The sequence below is a fragment of the Bufo gargarizans genome, unplaced genomic scaffold (genome assembly GCF_014858855.1).
Source record: "Bufo gargarizans isolate SCDJY-AF-19 unplaced genomic scaffold, ASM1485885v1 original_scaffold_1468_pilon, whole genome shotgun sequence".
In the NCBI taxonomy this organism is placed as follows: Eukaryota; Metazoa; Chordata; class Amphibia; order Anura; family Bufonidae; genus Bufo; species Bufo gargarizans.
Genome location: NW_025334372.1, coordinates 336,047 through 358,617, shown reverse-complemented (window position 1 = coordinate 358,617; position 22,571 = coordinate 336,047). Strand labels below are relative to the sequence as shown.

The window sequence follows — 22,571 nt, the reverse complement described above, 5'->3', positions numbered from 1 at the left end:
CTGGGTGAATTGTTGGACTTCATCACCAGTGGCAGAACCCCTGAGAGGATTCGGCGTAAGAGTACAGATCCTGAGCTCATCAAACTGTGGAGACAGCGCCATCAGCTCTTCATACAAAAGGGCCTGTTGCTGCGGAGAAGCCTAGACCCAGTGTCCAACGAGAGGGTGCATCAGATTCTCATACCCCGACGAGGTGCAGGTATGGTGTTGGAGATGTACCACAATCAATCCGGTCACTTTGGGGTCCAAAAGACTGAGGCAAATATCCGCCAGCGGTTTTACTGGGTGGGCATGCGAGAAGACATGGAGAAGTGGTGTCGAGAGTGTGTAGCCTGTACCTTGAAACGAGGTGAACACCATGATCAGAGGGCACCACTGAGACCCATTGTAAGTACTCGTCCTCTTGAACTTGTCGCCATCGACCATGTGAAGCTGGAACCTAGTCGCTCAGGGTATGTGTACGCTATGACTATTATTGACCATTTCACTAAGTTTGTTGTAGCGGTGCCTGTGAGAGACCAGACGGCCAAGACTACAGCCGAACTGTTCTGGAAACACTTCCTCCTGCCCTACGGTTGTCCAGAAAAGATCCTCACCGATCAAGGTCCTGCTTTTGAGTCCCATCTGTTCCATGAACTGTGCCGCCTGCACAACTGTAAGAAGATCCGGACGACGGCCTACCATCCGCAAGGTAATGGATTGTGTGAAAAAATGAATCAGACCTTGATAGAGATGCTGAGGACCGTGCCTCCTGAAACCAGGGGAGATTGGCCTAATCTGTTGCCACAGCTCATGTTCACATACAATCATACCATACACTGTTCCACCGGGTATACCCCCTTCTATTTGATGTTTGGGCGCCAAGGGTTATTGCCTGCTGACCACTCCTTGGACGTACTCGTACCTGATTGCATCAACCCATTACCTAATACCGACTGGGTTGCTGAACACCAAAGGCGATTGAATACGGCCCAAGCTATTGTTCAGGAACGTATGGACTATGCTAGAGACCGGCAGCAGAGAGACTATGACCAAGCAGCCCATGCAGAACCCTTGACAATAGGGGCTGTGGTATGGTTAAAAAATAACCGCCGTACCAGTAAACTGGACAGTAAATGGGAACAAAGTCCCTATGTTGTCACTGCAATCCCAAATGTTGGAACTCACACTTATGAGATCACCCGGGAAGGCAGGGGATCCCAAATTGTACACCGAAACCGGTTAAAGCTCTGCCTGACACCAGAACCCAGTGCCGAGAGTTCTATATCTGAACCCCCTGTGTCAGAATCATCGAGACAGCCCGAGGATCCTATGCAGGCTGTCCGTAATCTAAGGTATGACGCTGATCCCATGCATTGGCTTCTGACACCATGGTTGAACTTGTTGGTGCCCGCTCCGGCACCTACTGTACCTTCACTTCCAGAAGAGCCGGTTCAAGATGCCCCGGATCCAGCTCCCCCTCTAGTGGATCCTGTTGTTCCTGTTGTTCCTGACCAAGGTCTCACGGATGGAGATCCTCCTGTCGCTCCTCTCTCTTCTACCTCGGTGCTAAGAGAAGAGGAAACCCCTGTGTTGAGAAGGTCCACCCGGATAACCAGGGGACGTCCGCCAGTCCATTTAGGAGACTTTGACTATGCTGGTGGTGTCTCCCCCCGAACAGTTGTTACTAGAAATAGCCTGCTTGACGTGTGTGCGCAAGAATGGACTCCTCCACGTGAGCCCTTGCCTGTTCTACACCCACGGGGAAACCCTGTGTAGTTCCTTATTATACTTCAGTCAAGAAAAATAGACTAACCTGGTTCACCTTAAGTCCGCTGTGCTAGGTCAGCGGCCGTGCCTAAGAAGAAAGAAGACGCCCCTTTTTCTTGCGTCATTTATTGCAAATGTTATATTTTTGTGTGAAATAGTTGTTTATTATATTTATAATGCAATGTTTAAATTATGCAGCAGCTTATGTTGGTTCAGGCATGTGTGTGAGTACGAGGCCTTACTCACGTTAAAGTCTGGGGGTGTGCAGCATACGGGTAGGCTACCCGACACTGCTAGATTTGAAGGTGTATTTCCCTTTAAGCCAGTCAGGCCGGTTACCGGTAATTCTTGTCACAGCCAGCAGAGGGAGCCCCCAGTTCAGTATAAATAGGCTAGGGCCTAGCTCAGAAAGGCAGAAGTTTCCAGACTCAGTGCAGAGAGGATTCCCTCCTGAGTCCGTATTCATAGAAGTCAGAAGGGCATAGCTAAACAGCCTGAAGACACAGAATACCACAGAGGCCGATCAGATAAAGCAAGAGGTACTCAAGATAACAGAGGAGGTACTATATAAAGACAGCTCCAAGGGTACGCCAGCTATAGGGCATTAGACCTTGGAGAATAAGTCACATGTTTCAGGACCAGTCAGGAATAGTGTGCAAGCCGCCTGTACTGCATCTCCTGTAATCAACACTCTGTAAAGAACATTGCTATAACCGGCCATTCTGTCCTTCTAAGAACCACCTGTATTCATCTGTAAAACCAACTGTCTTTCATGGAACGGCGCTTCCAACTGCGTCCATGTATGATGATAACTGATATTCAGTAAAGTTCCAGTTTTTGTTGGCTATCCTGTGCTTGCTTCATTCTTCTACATTCCCATACACGGCGTGTCACCGTTTAATTGACACTGGCGTCACGAACTTTTAATCACCTGCCTGTTCCAGTATCTGCCCCATTGAAGACGACAGTGGATCCCAGGTTAGTGGGTCAATCTGCACTACAAAGCCCAGCATACACTACTGACCCCCTGGGACACTGCAATCGGCGGCCATTTTGTGTCTTGTGGTGCGCCAGCACAAGCTGCGACCAAGTGCATTTAACCCTCAATAGTGTGGTTGTTTTTTTGGCTAAATCCTACATCAGGGTCAAGCTGCCACCAAGTGCATTTAACCCTCAATAGTCTGGTTATTTTTTGGCCATATCCTACATCAGGGGCAAGCTGTCACCAAGTGCATTTAACCCTCAATAGTGTGGTTGTTTTTTGGCTATATCCCAGTCTAATTCTGTCCGTAAACTTACACCTGTCACCCAGCGCCTAAATAATAGGCCTCAAATTTATAGTCAGCTAAATCTGTGGTTATTGCTGTGGCTGGTCAAGTTATTTAGTGTCCGTCAAAGCACAGTTTTTGTTCTGGGTTGAAATACAATTCCCAACTTAGCAATTCTCTAAATCAGTGGTTTCTGCTGTATCAGGCCTACTTTAAATTTATCCCTAAAAGGGTATATCAGATTCAAGGTGCAGATAGGGTCATTCTCAATAACTTCACACACACGCTACTGTGCATATCCCAGTCTAATTCTGTCTGTAAACCTATACCTGTCACCCAGCGCCTAAATACTAGGCCTACAATTTATATCCAGCTAAATCTGTGGTTACTGCTGTGCCTGTATTAGTGTAATACGGGACCTAAATAGATGCCAGATAGTGTTAGGTGTCTGTAAAAAAAGGCCTGAATTTGTATACAATACATTGGGCCAAATAATATTTTTGTTGTTGTGGTGAACCATAACAATGAGAAAAACATCTAGTAAGGGACGCGGACGTGGACATGGTCGTGGTGGTGGTGGTGTTAGTGGACCCTCTGGTGCTGGGAGAGGACGTGGCCGTTCTGCCACATCCACACGTCCTAGTGTACCAACTACCTCAGGTCCCAGTAGCCGCCATAATTTACAGCGATATATGGTGGGGCCTAATGCCGTTCTAAGGATGGTAAGGCCTGAGCAGGTACAGGCATTAGTCAATTGGGTGGCCGACAGTGGATCCAGCACGTTCACCTTATCTCCCACCCAGTCTTCTGCAGAAAGCGCACAGATGGCGCCTGAAAACCAACCCCATCAGTCTGTCACATCACCCCCATGCATACCAGGGAAACTGTCTCAGCCTCAAGTTATGCAGCAGTCTCTTATGCTGTTTGAAGACTCCGCTGGCAGGGTTTCCCAAGGGCATCCACCTAGCCCTTCCCCAGCGGTGGAAGACATAGAATGCACTGACGCACAACCACTTATGTTTCCTGATGATGAGGACATGGGAATACCACCTCAGCACGTCTCTGATGATGACGAAACACAGGTGCCAACTGCTGCGTCTTTCTGCAGTGTGCAGACTGAACAGGAGGTCAGGGATCAAGACTGGGTGGAAGACGATGCAGGGGACGATGAGGTCCTAGACCCCACATGGAATGAAGGTCGTGCCACTGACTTTCACAGTTCGGAGGAAGAGGCAGTGGTGAGACCGAGCCAACAGCGTAGCAAAAGAGGGAGCAGTGGGCAAAAGCAGAACACCCGCCGCCAAGAGACTCCACCTGCTACTGACCACCGCCATCTGGGACCGAGCACCCCAAAGGCAGCTTCAAGGAGTTCCCTGGCATGGCACTTCTTCAAACAATGTGCTGACGACAAGACCCGAGTGGTTTGCACGCTGTGCCATCAGAGCCTGAAGCGAGGCATTAACGTTCTGAACCTGAGCACAACCTGCATGACCAGGCACCTGCATGCAAAGCATGAACTGCAGTGGAGTAAACACCTTAAAACCAAGGAAGTCACTCAGGCTCCCCCTGCTACCTCTTCTGCTGCCGCGGCCTCGGCCTCTTCTGCTGCTGCCGCCTCGGCCTCTTCTGCTGCTGCCGCCTCGGCCTCTTCTGCTGCTGCCGCCTCGGCCTCTTCTGCTGCTGCTGCCTCGGCCTCTTCTGCTGCTGCCGCCTCGGCCTCTTCTGCTGCTGCCGCCTCGGCCTCTTCTGCTGCTGCCCCCTGCTACCTCTTCTGCTGCTGCCGCCTCGGCCTCTTCTGCTGCTGCCGCCTCGGCCTCTTCTGCTGCTGCCGCCTCGGCCTCTTCTGCTGCTGCTGCCGCCTCGGCCTCTTCTGCTGCTGCCGCCTCGGCCTCTTCTGCTGCTGCCGCCTCGGCCTCTTCTGCTGCCGCCGCCTCGGCCTCTTCTGCTGCCGCCGCCTCGGCCTCTTCTGCTGCCGCCGCCTCGGCCTCTTCCTCCGCCTCTGGAGGAACGTTGGCACCTGCCGCCCAGCAAACAGGGGATGTACCACCAACACCACCACCACCACCTCCGTCACCAAGCGTCTCAACCATGTCACACGGCAGCGTTCAGCTCTCCATCTCACAAACATTTGAGAGAAAGCGTAAATTCCCACCTAGCCACCCTCGATCCCTGGCCCTGAATGCCAGCATTTCTAAACTACTGGCCTATGAAATGCTGTCATTTAGGCTGGTGGACACAGACAGCTTCAAACAGCTCATGTCGCTTGCTGTCCCACAGTATGTTGTTCCCAGCCGGCACTACTTCTCCAAGAGAGCCGTGCCTTCCCTGCACAACCAAGTATCCGATAAAATCAAGTGTGCACTGCGCAACGCCATCTGTGGCAAGGTCCACCTAACCACAGATACGTGGACCAGTAAGCACGGCCAGGGACGCTATATCTCCCTAACTGCACACTGGGTAAATGTAGTGGCAGCTGGGCCCCAGGCGGAGAGCTGTTTGGCGCACGTCCTTCCGCCGCCAAGGATCTCAGGGCAACATTCTTTGCCTCCTGTTGCCACCTCCTCCTTCTCGGCTTCCTCCTCCTCTTCTTCCACCTGCTCATCCAGTCAGCCACACACCTTCACCACCAACTTCAGAACAGCCCGGGGTAAACGTCAGCAGGCCATTCTGAAACTCATATGTTTGGGGGACAGGCCCCACACCGCACAGGAGTTGTGGCGGGGTATAGAACAACAGACCGACGAGTGGTTGCTGCCGGTGAGCCTCAAGCCCGGCCTGGTGGTGTGCGATAATGGGCGAAATCTCGTTGCAGCTCTGGGACTAGCCAATTTGACGCACATCCCTTGCTTGGCGCATGTGCTGAATTTGGTGGTGCAGAAGTTCATTCACAACTACCCCGACATGTCAGAGCTGCTGCATAAAGTGCGGGCCGGCGTTCACATCCTGCCGCTGCTCGCCTGTCTGCGCTACAGCGTAACTTCGGCCTTCCCGCTCACCGCCTCATATGCGACGTGCCCACCAGGTGGAACTCCACCTTGCACATGCTGGACAGACTGTGCGAGCAGCAGCAGGCCATAGTGGAGTTTCAGCTGCAGCACGCACGGGTCAGTCGCACTACAGAACAGCACCACTTCACCACCAATGACTGGGCCTCCATGCGAGACCTGTGTGCCCTGTTGCACTGTTTCGAGTACTCCACCAACATGGCCAGTGGCGATGACGCCGTTATCAGCGTTACAATACGACTTCTATGTCGCTTAGGGCGATGATGGAAGAGGATGTGGCACAGGAGGAGGAGGAGGAGGAGGAAGAGGGATCATTACATAGGGTTTCCGGCCAGTCATTCCCAAGTGCCTCCGAGGGTGGGATCCTGCACCTACAACCCCAAGGTACACAATTGTCCAGCCAGGGCACAGTTCTGGAGGATGACGAGGAGGATGAGATGGAGGAAGAGGGGTCATTTTTAGCACTTTCAGGCCAGTCTCTTCGAAGTGACTCAGAGGGAGGTTTTTGGCAACAGCAGAGGCCAGGTACAAATGTGGCCAGCCAGGGCCCACTACTGGAGGACGAGGATGAGGAGGAGGTGGAGGAGGATGAGGATGAAGCATGGTCACAGCGGGGTGGCACCCAACGCAGCTCGGGTCCATCACTGGTGCGTGGCTGGGGGGAAACGCAGGACGATGACGATACGCCTCCCACAGAGGACAGCTTGTCCTTACCCCTGGGCAGCCTGGCACACATGAGCGACTACATGCTGCAGTGCCTGCGCAACGACAGCAGAGTTGCCCACATTTTAACCTGTGTGGACTACTGGGTTGCCACCCTGCTGGATCCACGCTACAAAGACAATGTGCCCACCTTACTTCCTGCACTGGAGCGTGATAGGAAGATGCGCGAGTACAAGCGCACGTTGGTAGACGCGCTACTGAGAGCATTCCCAAATGTCACAGGGGAACAAGTGGAAGCCCAAGGCCAAGGCAGAGGAGGAGCAAGAGGTCGCCAAGGCAGCTGTGTCACGGCCAGCTCCTCTGAGGGCAGGGTTAGCATGGCAGAGATGTGGAAAACTTTTGTCAACACGCCACAGCTAACTGCACCACCACCTGATACGCAACGTGTTAGCAGGAGGCAACATTTCACTAACATGGTGGAACAGTACGTGTGCACACCCCTCCACGTACTGACTGATGGATCGGCCCCATTCAACTTCTGGGTCTTGTTGTCGCAAAATCTACGACACAACTTCTTCTTTTGTGTGGCTCCAAATCAATTAGAATTATAAGTATGAGCTCATACAGCTTTCTCTCTGAGACCAATGCAGGCTGGTATCATGGAAAAATATCTCTCTTTATTACAGTTACATACACTTATATAGGCAACATGAGGTAGACAAAAAGGGTAGTCCTAGATGAATGTTCATTGGCTCTGTGACAAAAAGGGTTGGTTTACTAACTCCATTCCTGAGTTGATTGGCACATTCGAAAGATAGCAACTTAACTCCTCCTTTCTTTCACTAATGAACTTAGGACAAAGAAAATGTACATGAGGCTCCTAATTGAGTTTTTGCCATCTAGTGGAGACAAATGTGTACTAAAGGAGAAATCTTAATCTTGTCTCTCACAGTCTCTAAATTGTCCACGTGGCCAGAGCTAGCCTTTTATGCCTTGGAGGTGCTGGCCTGCCCGGCGGCCAGCGTTTTGTCTGAACGTGTATTCAGCACGGCAGGGGGCGTCATTACAGACAAACGCAGCCGCCTGTCTACAGCCAATGTGGACAAGCTGACGTTCATAAAAATGAACCAGGCCTGGATCCCACATGACCTGTCCGTCCCTTGTGCAGATTAGACATTAACTACCTCCCCTTAACCATATATTATTGGACTCCAGGGCACTTCCTCATTCAATCCTATTTTTATTTTCATTTTACCATTATATTGCGAGGCTACCCAAAGTTGAATGAACCTCTCCTGTGTCTGGGTGCCGGGGCCTAAATATATGCCAATGGACTGTTCCAATGTTGGGTGACAAGAAGACTAATTCTCTGCTGACATGAAGCCAGATTCTCTGCTATGGGACCTCTCTCCAATTGATATTGGTTAATTTTTATTTATTTTATTTTAATTCATTTCCCTATCCACATTTGTTTGCAGGGGATTTACCTACATGTTGCTGCCTTTTGCAGCCCTCTAGCCCTTTCCTGGGCTGTTTTACAGCCTTTTTAGTTCCGAAAAGTTTGGGTCCCCATTGACTTTAATGGGGTTCGGGTTCGGGACGAAGTTCTTGTCGGGTTCGGATCCCGAACATTTCCGGGAAGTTCGGCCGAACTTCTCGAACCCGAACATCCAGGTGTTCGCTCAACTCTAGTCAATAAGTTATTCCAGTAAGTCATCTATTTCCACAGATAAAGAAGGCAGTACCGGTATATATATGTGTATAGTGTCACTTGCCTGTGTTGCTATGTTATTCGGACTCCTTCCTGATCTTCCTGGTGCTTGTGTTGTCGGGTGGTTATGATAGCTGTATCTTTAGGTTTCCACTTACGAACGCGCACGGTCCCGGCCGGTGACGCGTGCACGTGAGGGGAACCCAGGCTGGTGATCCACGAGGACGCTGCTTTCGTGCGACGTCACACTCTGGATTGATGCTCTCTAGGACCAGAATACTTCCAACGCGTTTCGAAATTACTGAATTTCTTCATCGGGGAACCAGAAATCAGCGCCAATGAGCAGATCATCTGGAAATGACACTGGGGGCACGCCCCCTCTTCTCCACCAATAGGAAGCCGTCTCTCTCCAGCCCACCTTACCTGCGGCCGCAATAAAAGGAGCTGCGCGGGGCTTCTCTTCATTACTGATCTCCGCTCTGCAGCAGTGACAACCGAGCTCCCAGCATGCCCGAGCCCGCCAAGTCCACCCCAGCGCCCAAGAAGGGCTCCAAGAAAGCCGTCACCAAGGTCCAGAAGAAGGACGGCAAGAAGCGGAGGAAGAGCAGGAAGGAGAGCTATGCCATCTACGTCTACAAGGTGCTGAAGCAGGTGCACCCCGACACCGGCATCTCCTCCAAGGCCATGGGCATCATGAACTCCTTCGTCAACGACATCTTCGAGCGCATCGCAGGGGAAGCCTCCCGCCTGGCTCACTACAACAAGCGCTCCACCATCACCTCCCGGGAGATCCAGACCGCCGTGCGCCTGCTGCTGCCCGGAGAGCTGGCCAAGCACGCCGTCTCCGAGGGCACCAAGGCCGTCACCAAGTACACCAGCGCCAAGTGAGCGCCCCCCGCTCTCCGGACCCAAAGGCTCTTCTCAGAGCCCCCACCCTGTCTCCAGCGGAGCTGCTCCCGCGTCTCCCCGTTCTCACAGTGGCTGCGGTTTCCTCACTGTCAGCTAGATGAGATGCGGTACCGCTAGTGGAAGTTACAATACAAGCTATCCTGCTCCATGCCCATTCACTACTCCCATCATCCTCCTCCATGCCCATTCACTACTCCCATCATCCTCCTCCATGCCCATTCACTACTCCCATCATCCTGCTCCATGCCCAATCACTACTCCCCTCATCCTCCTCCATGCCCATTCACTACTCCCATCATCCTGCTCCATGCCCAATCACTGCTCCCATCATCCTGCTCCATGCCCATTCACTACTCCCATCATCCTGCTCCATGCCCAATCACTACTCCCATCATCCTGCTCCATGCCCAATCACTACTCCCCTCATCCTCCTCCATGCCCATTCACTACTCCCATCATCCTGCTCCATGCCCAATCACTACTCCCATCATCCTGCTCCATGCCCATTCACTACTCCCATCATCCTACTCCATGCCCATTCACTGCTCCCATCATCCTCCTCCATGCCCATTTACTGCTCCCATCCTCCTCCTCCATGCCCATTCACTGCTCCCATCCTCCTCCTCCATGCCCATTCACTGCTCCCATCATCATCCTCCTCCATGCCCATTCACTACTCCCATCATCCTCCTCCTCCTCAGTGTGGCGCTCCCTGGGGACAGGCTGTACGGCCGCTCAGTGGAGGACGAGGCTCCGCTCCTACGGCCACATAACGGCTGAGGGGTCCAGAGCTCTGCTCCTATTGGCTGGGAGAGCTCAGGATCTCGTCGCTCATTTGAATTTCCCGCCTATAGTTGAGCTGCTGATCTACAGGAGGAGCCGGTCATGTGACCCGTACCAGCGCCGCTCATTGGCGTCTTTGTCTCTGCAGCTCCGGGACGGATTAACCCCTCAGTCTCCGAGCACAGCTCGTCTTGTGGCTGCGGGGGCAGGAGCGGTGGAGAACACCCGGGGCTCGGGATTTACATTACTGGGGCTTTCTGTATTGTAGAGCTCCGGCTGTACTGAGCACAGGGCGCCGCTGATCTCGGCCAATTGTCCGGCTCTCCGCCCCCTGATGTGCGGGCGGTGTTAACCCCTCAGTGGCTGAGCGCAGAAGGAGTTGTAGCTTCTCCCCGGGAAGATGTGGGCGGCTCTGAGAAGAGCCTTTGTGCTGTGAGGACGGAGGCAGCATTAACCCCCGAAGCCGTAGAGAGTGCGGCCCTGGCGCTTGAGCGCGTAGACCACGTCCATGGCGGTGACGGTCTTCCTCTTGGCGTGCTCGGTGTAGGTGACGGCGTCCCGGATGACGTTCTCCAGGAAGACTTTCAGCACCCCGCGGGTCTCCTCATAGATGAGGCCGGAGATGCGCTTGACGCCTCCCCTGCGAGCTAGACGGCGGATGGCAGGCTTGGTGATGCCCTGGATGTTATCACGGAGCACCTTCCTGTGCCGCTTGGCGCCGCCTTTCCCGAGCCCTTTCCCTCCTTTACCGCGACCAGACATCTTCTAGGTGTGAGCAGAAAGCAGTGACTGCTCAGCCCAGAGCCCTCCTTTATATGGAGCATGGGCGGACCTGGAGGAGAACTGCACGGAGAGGCTGGGGGCGGGGCTGTTCCTGAACTCCAGGCCCCGCCCTCCCGCTCTGATTGGCTGAGCTCAGAAGTGCTGGTGGTTTTCATTTTCCAGCCTATAAATTACATTATATCCTCCACATTATATTAAAGCCTCTATATTATATTATCAACCTCCACATTATATTACAGCCTCCATATTACCGGCCTCTACATTACATCCTCCATACTACCAGCCTCCACATTATATTACAGCCTTCATATTACCAGCCTCTGCATTACATTACAGGCTCAAAATTATATTACAGCCTCCACATTACATTATCGGCCTGCGCATTATATTACAGCCTCCATATTACCGGCCTCTACATTACAGCCTCCATATTACCGGCCTCAACATTTCAGTCTCCATATTACATTTACGGCCTCCACATTACATCACAGCTTAAACATTATGTTACAGCCTCCATATTTTCAGCCTCCACATTAATTTACAGCCTCCATATTACCAGCCTCTACATTACAGCCCCCATACTACCAGCCTCCAAATGATATTATCAGCCTCCACATTATTTTACAGCCTCCATATTATCGGCCTCTTCATTACATTACAGCCTCCATATTATATTACTGGCCTCCACATTATATTACAGACTCCATAATACCGTCATCTACATTACATCACAGCCTAAACATTATGTTACAGCCTCCATATTTTTAGCCTCCAGATTACATCACAGCCTCCACATTATATCACTAGCCTCTACATTACATTACAGCCTCCATACTAACAGCCTCCACATTATATTACAGCCTTCATATTACCATCCTCTGCATTACATTACAGCCTCCATATTATATTACCGGCCTCCACATTATAATACAGCCTCTGTATTACCGGCCTCTACATTACATCACAGCTTAAACATTATGTTACAGCCTCCACATTAATTAACAGCCTCCATATTACCAGCATGTAAATTACATTATATCCTCCGCATTATATTAAAGCCTCTATATTATATTATCAACCTCAACATTATATTGCAGCCTCCATACTACCAGCCTCTGCATTACATTATAGCCTCCACCTTACATCTATGTTTCTATTACAGCCTCCATATTACCGGCCTCTACATTATATTACAGCCTTCATATTACATTACCAGCATCCACATCATATAACAGCCTCCATATTACCGGCCTCCACATTATATAACAGACTCCATATTATCGTCCTCTACATTACATCACAGCCTAAACATTATGTTACAGCCTCCATATTTTCAGCCTCTGCATTATATGACAGCCTCCATATTATCAGCCTCTACATTACAGTATAGCCTCCACATTATTTTACAGCCTCTATATTACCAGCCTCCACATTACATTACAGCCTCCGTATGATATTACCAGCCTCTACATAATATGGCAGCCTCAATATTACCGGCCTCTACATTACAGCCGCCATATTAAATTACCGGCCTCCACATTATATGACAGTCTCCATATTATGGGCCTCTACATTAAAGCATACACATTATATTACAGCCTCCATATTACATTACTAGCGTCCACATTATATAACAGCCTCCATATTACCGGCCTCCACATTATATTACAGGCTCCATATTAACCGCCTCCATATTATATTAGAGCCTCCAATTAACGGCCGCCACAATTTATTATAGCCTCCATATTACATTACATCCTACACATTTTATTACATCTTCCATTTTATCAGCCGCAACATAATATCACAGCCTCCATATTACCAGACTCCACATTATATTATCGTCTCCATATTACAGCCTTCATACTATATTACAGCCTCTACATGATATTACAGCCTTCATATTACAGACTCCACATTATATAACAGCCTCCATATTACCGGCGTCCACATTACATTACAGCCTCCATATTACATTACAAGCGTCCATATTACAATACAGCCTCCATATTATATTACAGCCTCCACATTACCAGCCTCCACATTATATTAAAGCATCCACATGATATTACAGCCTCAACATGATAGTACAGCCTCCAAATTATATTAAAGCCTCCACATTACATTATAGCCTCCACATTACATTACTGCCTCCACATTATATTACAGCCTACACATTATATTATAGCCTCCACATTACATAACAGACTCCACATTATATTACAGCCTCTATATTACCAGGCTCCACATTATATTACAGCCTCCACATTACATTACAGCCTCCATATTACCAGTCTCCACATGATATTACAGCCTCCACATTACATTACAGCCTCCATATTATATTACAGCCTCCACATTATATTACAGCCTCCAAATTACCAGTCTCCACATGATATTACAGCCTCTACATTACATTATAGCCTCCACATTACATTACAGACTCCACATTATATTACAGCCTCCATATTACCAGGCTCCACATTACATTACAGCCTCCATATTACCAGTCTCCACATGATATTACAGCCTCCACATTACATTATAGCCTCCATATTATTACAGCCTCCACATTATATTACAGCCTCCAAATTACCAGTCTCCACATGATATTACAGCCTCTACATTACATTATAGCCTCCACATTACATTACAGACTCCACATTATATCACAGCCTCCATATTATATTACAGCCTCCATATTACCAGGCTCCACATTACATTACAGCCTCCATATTACCAGTCTCCACATGATATTACAGCCTCCACATTACATTACAGCCTCCATATTATATTACAGCCTCCATATTACCAGTCTCCACATGATATTACAGTCTCCACATTACATTACAGCCTCCATATTATATTACAGCCTCCACATTATATTACAGCCTCCATATTACCAGTCTCCACATTACATCACAGCCTCCATATTATATTACAGCCTCCACATTACATTACAGCCTCCACATTATATTGCAGCCTACAGATTTCATCCTTCACACTATAGTACAGCCTCCATATTATTTTACAGCCTCCACATTACATTACAGCGTCCACATTATATTACAGCGTCCACATTATATTACAGCCTCCACATGATATTACAGCCTTTACATTATATTACCAGCCTCCACATTACATTACAGCCTCCACATTATATTACAGCGTCCACATTATATTACAGCCTCCACATGATATTACAGCCTTTACATTATATTACCAGCCTTCACACTATAGTACAGCCTCCATATTACCAGCCGGTCCTCATTAAGGTCTTACTGGGGGGGGGGGGGTAGAAGCATCACCAGCTCCATATGCAACAACTTCCGTCTATAATGAGCAGCTTTCTTCAGCCTCCCTCTGAAGACACCACCCGGCTCCAGCAGCAGGACCTCCAGCAGAACCTGACCCAGCAGGCGGTGACAGACTTGGTCCTGAGGGATCCAGGCCTGGGTCATGTTAATGTCCGTGAGCTTGGCCACATTGGCTGCGGACAGGCGGCTGCGCTTGTCTGTAGAGATGTCGCGAACATAACATTTTCCATTCGCGAACGGCCATTGACTTCAATAGGCAGGCGAATTATAAAACCCACAGGGACTCTTTCTGGCCACAATAGTGATGGAAAAGTTGTTTCAAGGGACTAACACCTGGACTGTGGCATGCCGGAGGGCAGGGCCGCCATCAGGGGGGTACAGCCGATACCCCAGTAAGGGGCCCGGACCCCGGGGGGGCCAGGCCAGTTCCAATTTAATACTTTTATTTTTTTGTGTCTGCAGGGGGACAATTGATTGTTCCTGGCCCCGTTGCCCGACCCCCCCCCCCGCTCCGCTGATTCGGCCGCCGCATTGCTGTGTTACTACAACCTAACCTGCGGACGGTATTCCGGCTGCATTCCCCTTTGAAAGGCTTTGGAGCCGCTGCGCAGAGGAACGTAGCTGCGCAGCGGCAGGTGACGTCAGACGCTGTGCCTGTCGCTGCCTGCTGCTGCCCCACGCCGGGACGCCGCCGGCATTCAGATTAGCGCGGCGGGAACTTGAACTTCTGTTCTTGCAGTGCGGTCTGTGGTCACTGGTCTCGTCTGACTGGTCTGTCTGGCCTCTGGCTAGTGGCTGGGAGTGGGGGCCTGGGGCGGACTGCCTGGCCCTGGTGGTAAACTAATCAAATCTGGACTGGAAAAAATAATTTGTGGAGGTAACTTGTGGTCTGTGGTGGTCTGGAAGCCTCCCCAGCTATATAGTTTGGATGCTGTAATGTAATGCAGAGGCTGGTAATATGAAGGCTGTAATATATTGTGGAAGCAGTGATGCAATGTGGAGAACGGTAATATGGAGTCTGTAATATAATATGGAGGCTGGTAATGTAACGTGTAGACTGTAATGTAGAGGCCATTAATACGGAGGCTGTAATATAATTTGGAGGCTGTAATGTAATGCAGAAGCTGGTAATATGAAGGCTGTAATATAATGTGGAGGCTGTGATGTAATGTGGAGGCTGGTAGTATAGAGACTGTAATGTAATGTAGAGGCTAGCAATATGGAGGCTGAAAATATGGAGGCTGTAACATAATGTTTAGGCTGTGATGTAATATAGAGGCTGATAATATGAAGTCTGTAATATAATGTGGAGGCCGGTAATGTAACATGGAGACTGTAATGTAGAGGCCGGTAATACGAAGGCTGGAAATGTAGCATGGAGGCTGTAATCTAATGTGGAGGCTGGTAATATAGAGGCTGTAATATGATGTGGAGGCTATAATGTAATGTAGAGGCTGAAAATATGAAGGCTGCAATATAATGCTGAGGTTGATAATATAAAATGGAGGCTGAAATGTAATATAGAAGCTGAAATGTACTGTGGAGGATGGTAGTATGAAGGCTGAAATGTAATGTAGAGGTTTATAATATGGAGGCTGTGATGAAATGTGGAGGCTGAAAATATGGAGGCTGGTAATGTAATATGGAGACTGTAATGTAGAGGCCGGTAATAGGGAGCAGTAATATAATGAGGAGGCGGGTAATGTAATATTGAGGCTGTAATGTAATGCAGAGGCTGGTAATATGAAGGATGTAATATAATGTGGAGGCTGTAATATAATGTTGAGGTTGATAATATATTATAGAGGCTTTAATCTTTAATATAATGTAATTTACAGGCTGGAAAATGAAAACCACCAGCACTTCTGAGCTCAGCCAATCAGAGCGGGAGGGCGGGGCCTGGAGTTCAGGAACAGCCCCGCCCCCAGCCTCTCCGTGCAGTTCTCCTCCAGGTCCGCCCATGCTCCATATAAAGGAGGGCTCTGGGCTGAGCAGTCACTGCTTTCTGCTCACACCTAGAAGATGTCTGGTCGCGGTAAAGGAGGGAAAGGGCTCGGGAAAGGCGGCGCCAAGCGGCACAGGAAGGTGCTCCGTGATAACATCCAGGGCATCACCAAGCCTGCCATCCGCCGTCTAGCTCGCAGGGGAGGCGTCAAGCGCATCTCCGGCCTCATCTATGAGGAGACCCGCGGGGTGCTGAAAGTCTTCCTGGAGAACGTCATCCGAGACGCCGTCACCTACACCGAGCACGCCAAGAGGAAGACCGTCACCGCCATGGACGTGGTCTACGCGCTCAAGCGCCAGGGCCGCACTCTCTACGGCTTCGGGGGTTAATGCTGCCTCCGTCCTCACAGCACAAAGGCTCTTCTCAGAGCCGCCCACATCTTCCCGGGGAGAAGCTACAATTCCTTCTGCGCTCAGCCACTGAGGGGTTAACACCGCCCGCACATCAGGGGACGGAGGGCCGGACAATTGTCCGAGATCAGCGGCGCCCTGTGCTCAGTACAGCCGGAGGTCTACAATACAGAAAGCCCCAGTAATGTAAATCCCGAGCCCCGGGTGTTCTCCACCGCTCCTGCCCCCGCAGCCACAAGACGAGCTGTGCTCGGAGACTGAGGGGTTAATCCGTCCCGGAGCTGCAGAGACCGGGACGCCAATGAGCGGCGCTGGTACGGGTCACATGACCGGCTCCTCCTGTAGATCAGCGGCTCAACTATAGGCGGGAAATTCAAATGAGCGACGAGATCCTGAGCTCTCCCAGCCAATAGGAGCAGAGCTCTGGACCCCTCAGCCGTTATGTGCCCGTAGGAGCGGAGCCTCGTCCTCCTGTCCTGAGCGGCCGCACAGCCTGTCCCCAGGGAGCGCCACACTGAGAAGGATGATGGGAGTAGTGAATGGGCATGGAGGAGGATGATGGGAGTAGTGAATGGGCATGGAGGAGGATGATGGGAGCAGTGAATGGGCATGGAGGAGGATGATGGGAGCAGTGAATGGGCATGGAGGAGGATTGATGGGAGTAGTGAATGGGCATGGAGGAGGATGATGGGAGTAGTGAATGGGAATGGAGGAGGATGATGGGAGTAGTGAATGGGCATGGAGGAGGATGATGGGAGTAGTGAATGGGCATGGAGGAGGATGATGGGAGCAGTGAATGGGCATGGAGGAGGATGATGGGAGTAGTGAATGGGCATGGAGGAGGATGATGGGAGTAGTGCATGGGCATGGAGGAATATGATCGGAGTAGTGAATGGGCATGGAGGAGGATGATGGGAGTAGTGAATGGGCATGGATGATGATGGGAGTAGTGAATGGGCATGGAGGAGGATGATGGGAGTAGTGAATGGGCATGGAGGAGTATGATCGGAGTAGTGAATGGGCATGGAGGAGGATGATGGGAGTAGTGAATGGGCATGGAGCAGGATGATGGGAGCAGTGAATGGGCATGGAGGATGATGATGGGAGTAGTGAATGGGCATGGAGGAGTATGATCGGAGTAGTGAATGGGCATGGAGGAGGATGATGGGAGTAGTGAATGGGCATGGAGGAGGATGATCGGAGTAGTGAATGGGCATGGAGGAGGATGATGGGAGTAGTAAATGGGCATGGAGAAGGATGATGGGAGCAGTGAATGGGCATGGAGGAGGATGATGGGAGTAGTGAATGGGCATGGAGGAGGATGATGGGAGTAGTGCATGGGCATGGAGGAGTATGATCGGAGTAGTGAATGGGCATGGAGGAGGATGATGGGAGTAGTGAATGGGCATGGAGGAGGATGATGGGAGTAGTGAATGGGCATGGAGGAGGATGATGGGAGCAGTGAATGGGCATGGAGGAGGATGATGGGAGTAGTGAATGGGCATGGAGCAGGATAGCTTGTATTGTAACTTCCACTAGCGGTACCGCATCTCATCTAGCTGACAGTGAGGAAACCGCAGCCACTGTGAGAACGGGGAGACGCGGGAGCAGCTCCGCTGGAGACAGGGTGGGGGCTCTGAGAAGAGCCTTTGGGTCCGGAGAGCGGGGGGCGCTCACTTGGCGCTGGTGTACTTGGTGACGGCCTTGGTGCCCTCGGAGACGGCGTGCTTGGCCAGCTCTCCGGGCAGCAGCAGGCGCACGGCGGTCTGGATCTCCCGGGAGGTGATGGTGGAGCGCTTGTTGTAGTGAGCCAAGCGGGAGGCTTCCCCTGCGATGCGCTCGAAGATGTCGTTGACGAAGGAGTTCATGATGCCCATGGCCTTGGAGGAGGTGTCGGGGTGGACCTGCTTCAGCACCTTGTAGACGTAGATGGCATAGCTCTCCTTCCTGCTCTTCCTCCGCTTCTTGCCGTCCTTCTTCTGGACCTTGGTGACGGCTTTCTTGGAGCCCTTCTTGGGCGCTGGGGCGGACTTGGCGGGCTCGGGCATTCTGGGAGCTCGGTTGTCACTGCTGCAGAGCAGAGATCAGTAATGAAGAGATGCCCCGCGCAGCTCCTTTTATTGCGGCCGCAGGTAAGGTGGGCTGGAGAGAGACGGCTTCCTATTGGTGGAGAAGAGGGGGCGTGCCCCCAGTGTCATTTCCAGATGATCTGCTCATTGGCGCTGATTTCTGGTTCTCTGATGAAGAAATTCAGCAATTTCGAAACGCGTTGGAAGTATTCTGGTCCTAGAGAGCATCAATCCTGAGTGTGACGTCGCACGAAAGCAGCGTCCTCGTGGATCACCAGCCTGGGTTCCCCTCACGTGCACGCGTCACCGGCCGGGACCGTGCGCGTTCGTAAGTGGAAACCTAAAGATACAGCTATCATAACCACCCGACAACACAAGCACCAGGAAGATCAGGAAGGAGTCCGAAAAACATAGCAACACAGGCAAGTGACACTATACACATATATATACCGGTACTGCCTTCTTTATCTGTGGAAATAGATGACTTACTGGAATAACTTATTGACTAGAGTTGAGCGAACACCTGGATGTTCGGGTTCGAGAAGTTCGGCCGAACTTCCCGGAAATGTTCGGGATCCGAACCCGACCAGAACTTCGTCCCGAACCCAAACTTTTCAGCACTATAAAGGCTGTAAAACAGCCCAGGAAAGGGCTAGAGGGCTGCAAAAGGCAGCAACATGTAGGTAAATCCCCTGCAAACAAATGTGGATAGGGAAATGAATAAAAATAAAATAAATAAAAATTAACCAATATCAATTGGGGAGAGGTCCCATAGCAGAGAATCAGGCTTCACGTCACCCACCACTGGAACAGTCCATTGTCAGATATTTAGGCCTCGGCACCCAAGCAGAGGAGAGAGGTCCCGTAACAGAGAATCTGGCTTCATGTCAGCAGAGAATCAGTCTTCATATCATAGCAGAGAATCATGCTTCACGTCACCCAACACTGGAACAGTCCATTGTCAGATATTTAGGCCCAGGCACCCAGGCAGAGGAGAGAGGTCCCGTAACAGAGAATCTGGCTTCATGTCACCCACCACTGTAACAGTCCATTGTCAGATATTTAGGCCCCAGCACCCAGGCAGAGGAGAGAGGTCCTATAACAGAGAATCTGGCTTCATGTCAGCAGAGAATCAGTCTTCATATCATAGCAGAGAATCTGGCTTCATGTCACCAGAGAATCAGTCTTCATATCATAGCAGAGAATCAGGCTTCACGTCAGCCACCACTGTAACAGTCCATTGTCATATATTTAGGCCCCGGCACCCAGGCAGAGGAGAGAGGTCCCGTAACAGAGAATCTGGCTTCATGTCAGCAGAGAATCAGTCTTCATATCATAGCAGAGAATCAGGCTTCACGTCACCCAACACTGGAACAGTCCATTGTCAGATATTTAGGCCCAGGCACCCAGGCAGAGGAGAGAGGTCCCGTAACAGAGAATCTGGCTTCATGTCACCCACCACTGTAACAGTCCATTGTCAGATATTTAGGCCCCAGCACCCAGGCAGAGGAGAGAGGTCCCGTAACAGAGAATCTGGCTTCATGTCAGCAGAGAATCAGTCTTCATATCATAGCAGAGAATCATGCTTCACGTCACCCAACACTGGAACAGTCCATTGTCAGATATTTAGGCCCAGGCACCCAGGCAGAGGAGAGAGGTCCCGTAACAGAGAATCTGGCTTCATGTCAGCAGAGAATCAGTCTTCATGTCATACCAGAGAATCAGGCTTCACGTCACCCAGCACTGTAACAGTCCATTGTCATAAATTTAGGCCCCGGCACCCAGGCAGAGGAGAGAGGTCCCGTAACAGAGAATCTGGCTTTATGTCAGCAGAGAATCAGTCTTCATGTCATAGCAGAGAATCAGGCTTCACGTCACCGAACACTGTAACAGTCCATTGTCATAAATTTAGGCACCGGCACCCAGGCAGAGGAGAGAGGTCCCGTATCAGAGAATCTGGCTTCATGTCAGCAGAGAATCAGTCTTTATATCATAGCAGAGAATCATGCTTCACGTCACCCAACACTGGAACAGTCCATTGTCAGATATTTAGGCCCAGGCACCCAGGCAGAGGAGAGAGAGGTCCCGTAACAGAGAATCTGGCTTCACATCACCCACCACTGTAACAGTCCATTGTCAAATATTTGGGCCCAGGCACCCAGGCAGAGGAGAGAGGTCCCGTAACAGAGAATCTGGCTTCATGTCAGCAGAGAATCAGTCTTCATATCATAGCAGAGAATCATGCTTCACGTCACCCAACACTGGAACAGTCCATTGTCATAAATTTAGGCCCCGGCACCCAGGCAGAGGAGAGAGGTCCCGTAACAGAGAATCTGGCTTCATGTCAGCAGAGAATCAGTCTTCATATCATAGCAGAGAATCAGGCTTCACGTCACCCACCACTGGAACAGTCCATTGTCAGATATTTAGGCCCAGGCACCCAGGCAGAGGAGAGAGGTCCCGAAACAGAGAATCTGGCTTCATGTCAGCAGAGAATCAGTTTTCATGTCATAGCAGAGAATCAGGCTTCACGTCACCCACCACTGTAACAGTCCATTGTCATAAATTTAGGCCCCGGCACCCAGGCAGAGGAGAGAGGTCCCGTAACAGAGAATCTGGCTTCATATCATAGCAGAGAATCAGTCTTCATATCATAGCAGAGAATCATGCTTCACGTCACCCAACACTGGAACAGTCCATTGTCAGATATTTAGGCCCAGGCACCCAAGCAGAGGAGAGAGGTCCCGTAACAGAGAATCTGGCTTCATGTCAGCATAGAATCAGTCTGCATGTCATAGCAGAGAATCATGCTTCACGTCACCCACCACTGTAACAGTCCATTGTCATAAATTTAGCCCCCTGGCACCCAGGCAGAGGAGAGAGGTCCCGTAACAGAGAATCTGGTTTCATGTCAGCAGAGAATCAGTCTTCATGTCATAGCAGAGAATCAGGCTTCACGTCACCCACCACTGTAACAGTCCATTGTCATAAATTTAGGCCCCGGCAGAGGAGAGAGGTACCGTAACAGAGAATCTGGCTTCATGTCAGCAGGGAATCAGTCTTTATATCATAGCAGAGAATCATGCTTCACGTCACCCAACACTGGAACAGTCCATTGTCAGATATTTTGGCCCAGGCACCCAGGCAGAGGAGAGAGGTCCCGTAACAGAGAATCTGGCTTCATGTCATAGCATAGAATCAGGCTTCACGTCACCCACCACTGTAACAGTCAATTGTCATAAATTTAGGCCCCGGCACCCAGGCAGAGGAGAGAGGTCCCATAACAGAGATTCAGGGTTCATGTCAGCAGAGAATCAGTCTTCATTTCATAGCATAGAATCATGCTGTACGTCACACAACACTAGTGCATTCCATTGTCATAAATTTAGGCCCCGGCACCCAGGCAGAGGAGAGAGGTCCCGTAACAGAGAATCAGTCTTCATGTCATAGCATAGAATCAGGCTTCACGTCACCCACCACTGGAACAGTCCATTGTCATAAATTTAGGTCCCGGCACCCAGGCAGAGGAGAGAGGTCCCGTAACAGAGAATCTGGCTTCATGTCAGCAGAGAATCAGTCTTCATATCACAGCAGAGAATCATGCTTCACATCACCCACCACTGGAACAGTCCATTGTCATAAATTTAGGCCCCTGCACCCAGGCAGAGGAGAGAGGTCCCGTAACAGAGAATCTGGCTTCATGTCAGCAGAGAATCAGTCTTCATATCATAGCAGAGAATCATGCTTCACGTCACCCAACACTGAAACAGTCCATTGTCAGATATTTAGGCCCAGGCACCCAGGCAGAGGAGAGAGGTCCCGAAACAGAGAATCTGGCTTCATGTCAGCATAGAATCAGTCTTCATGTCATAGCAGAGAATCAGGCTTCACGTCACCCACCACTGTAACAGTCCATTGTCATAAATTTAGGCCCCGGCACCCAGGCAGAGGAGAGAGGT

General features: G+C 50.5%; 4 protein-coding genes across 4 annotated transcripts; 2 read left to right on the top strand and 2 right to left on the bottom strand.

Annotated features, from left to right (window-relative positions):
* Positions 1-8,742: 8,742 nt before the first annotated feature.
* On the top strand, positions 8,743-9,322 carry LOC122923329 (histone H2B 1.1-like). The gene has a single exon (XM_044274113.1). The coding sequence runs from the start codon at positions 8,904-8,906 to the stop codon at positions 9,282-9,284; it is 381 nt and encodes a 126-aa protein (XP_044130048.1). The 5' UTR covers positions 8,743-8,903; the 3' UTR covers positions 9,285-9,322.
* A 766-nt stretch (positions 9,323-10,088) lies between these two features.
* Positions 10,089-11,100, bottom strand: LOC122923327 (histone H4). The gene has a single exon (XM_044274111.1). It carries the CDS (start codon positions 10,848-10,850, stop codon positions 10,539-10,541), a length of 312 nt encoding a protein of 103 aa, XP_044130046.1. The 5' UTR covers positions 10,851-11,100; the 3' UTR covers positions 10,089-10,538.
* A 4,909-nt stretch (positions 11,101-16,009) lies between these two features.
* Positions 16,010-17,130, top strand: LOC122923328 (histone H4). Its single transcript, XM_044274112.1, has one exon. The coding sequence runs from the start codon at positions 16,211-16,213 to the stop codon at positions 16,520-16,522; it is 312 nt and encodes a 103-aa protein (XP_044130047.1). The 5' UTR covers positions 16,010-16,210; the 3' UTR covers positions 16,523-17,130.
* Positions 17,131-18,216: 1,086 nt separating this feature from the next.
* On the bottom strand, positions 18,217-18,591 carry LOC122923324 (histone H2B 1.1-like). Its single transcript, XM_044274109.1, has one exon. It carries the CDS (start codon positions 18,589-18,591, stop codon positions 18,217-18,219), a length of 375 nt encoding a protein of 124 aa, XP_044130044.1.
* Between the last annotated feature and the right edge of the window lie 3,980 nt (positions 18,592-22,571).

Excerpts from the sequence above, each read along its gene's own strand:
- LOC122923329 (XM_044274113.1), top strand. The coding sequence starts at position 8,904 with ATGCCCGAGCCCGCCAAGTCCACCCCAGCGCCCAAGAAGGGCTCCAAG.
- LOC122923327 (XM_044274111.1), bottom strand. The coding sequence starts at position 10,850 with ATGTCTGGTCGCGGTAAAGGAGGGAAAGGGCTCGGGAAAGGCGGCGCC.
- LOC122923328 (XM_044274112.1), top strand. The coding sequence starts at position 16,211 with ATGTCTGGTCGCGGTAAAGGAGGGAAAGGGCTCGGGAAAGGCGGCGCC.
- LOC122923324 (XM_044274109.1), bottom strand. The coding sequence starts at position 18,591 with ATGCCCGAGCCCGCCAAGTCCGCCCCAGCGCCCAAGAAGGGCTCCAAG.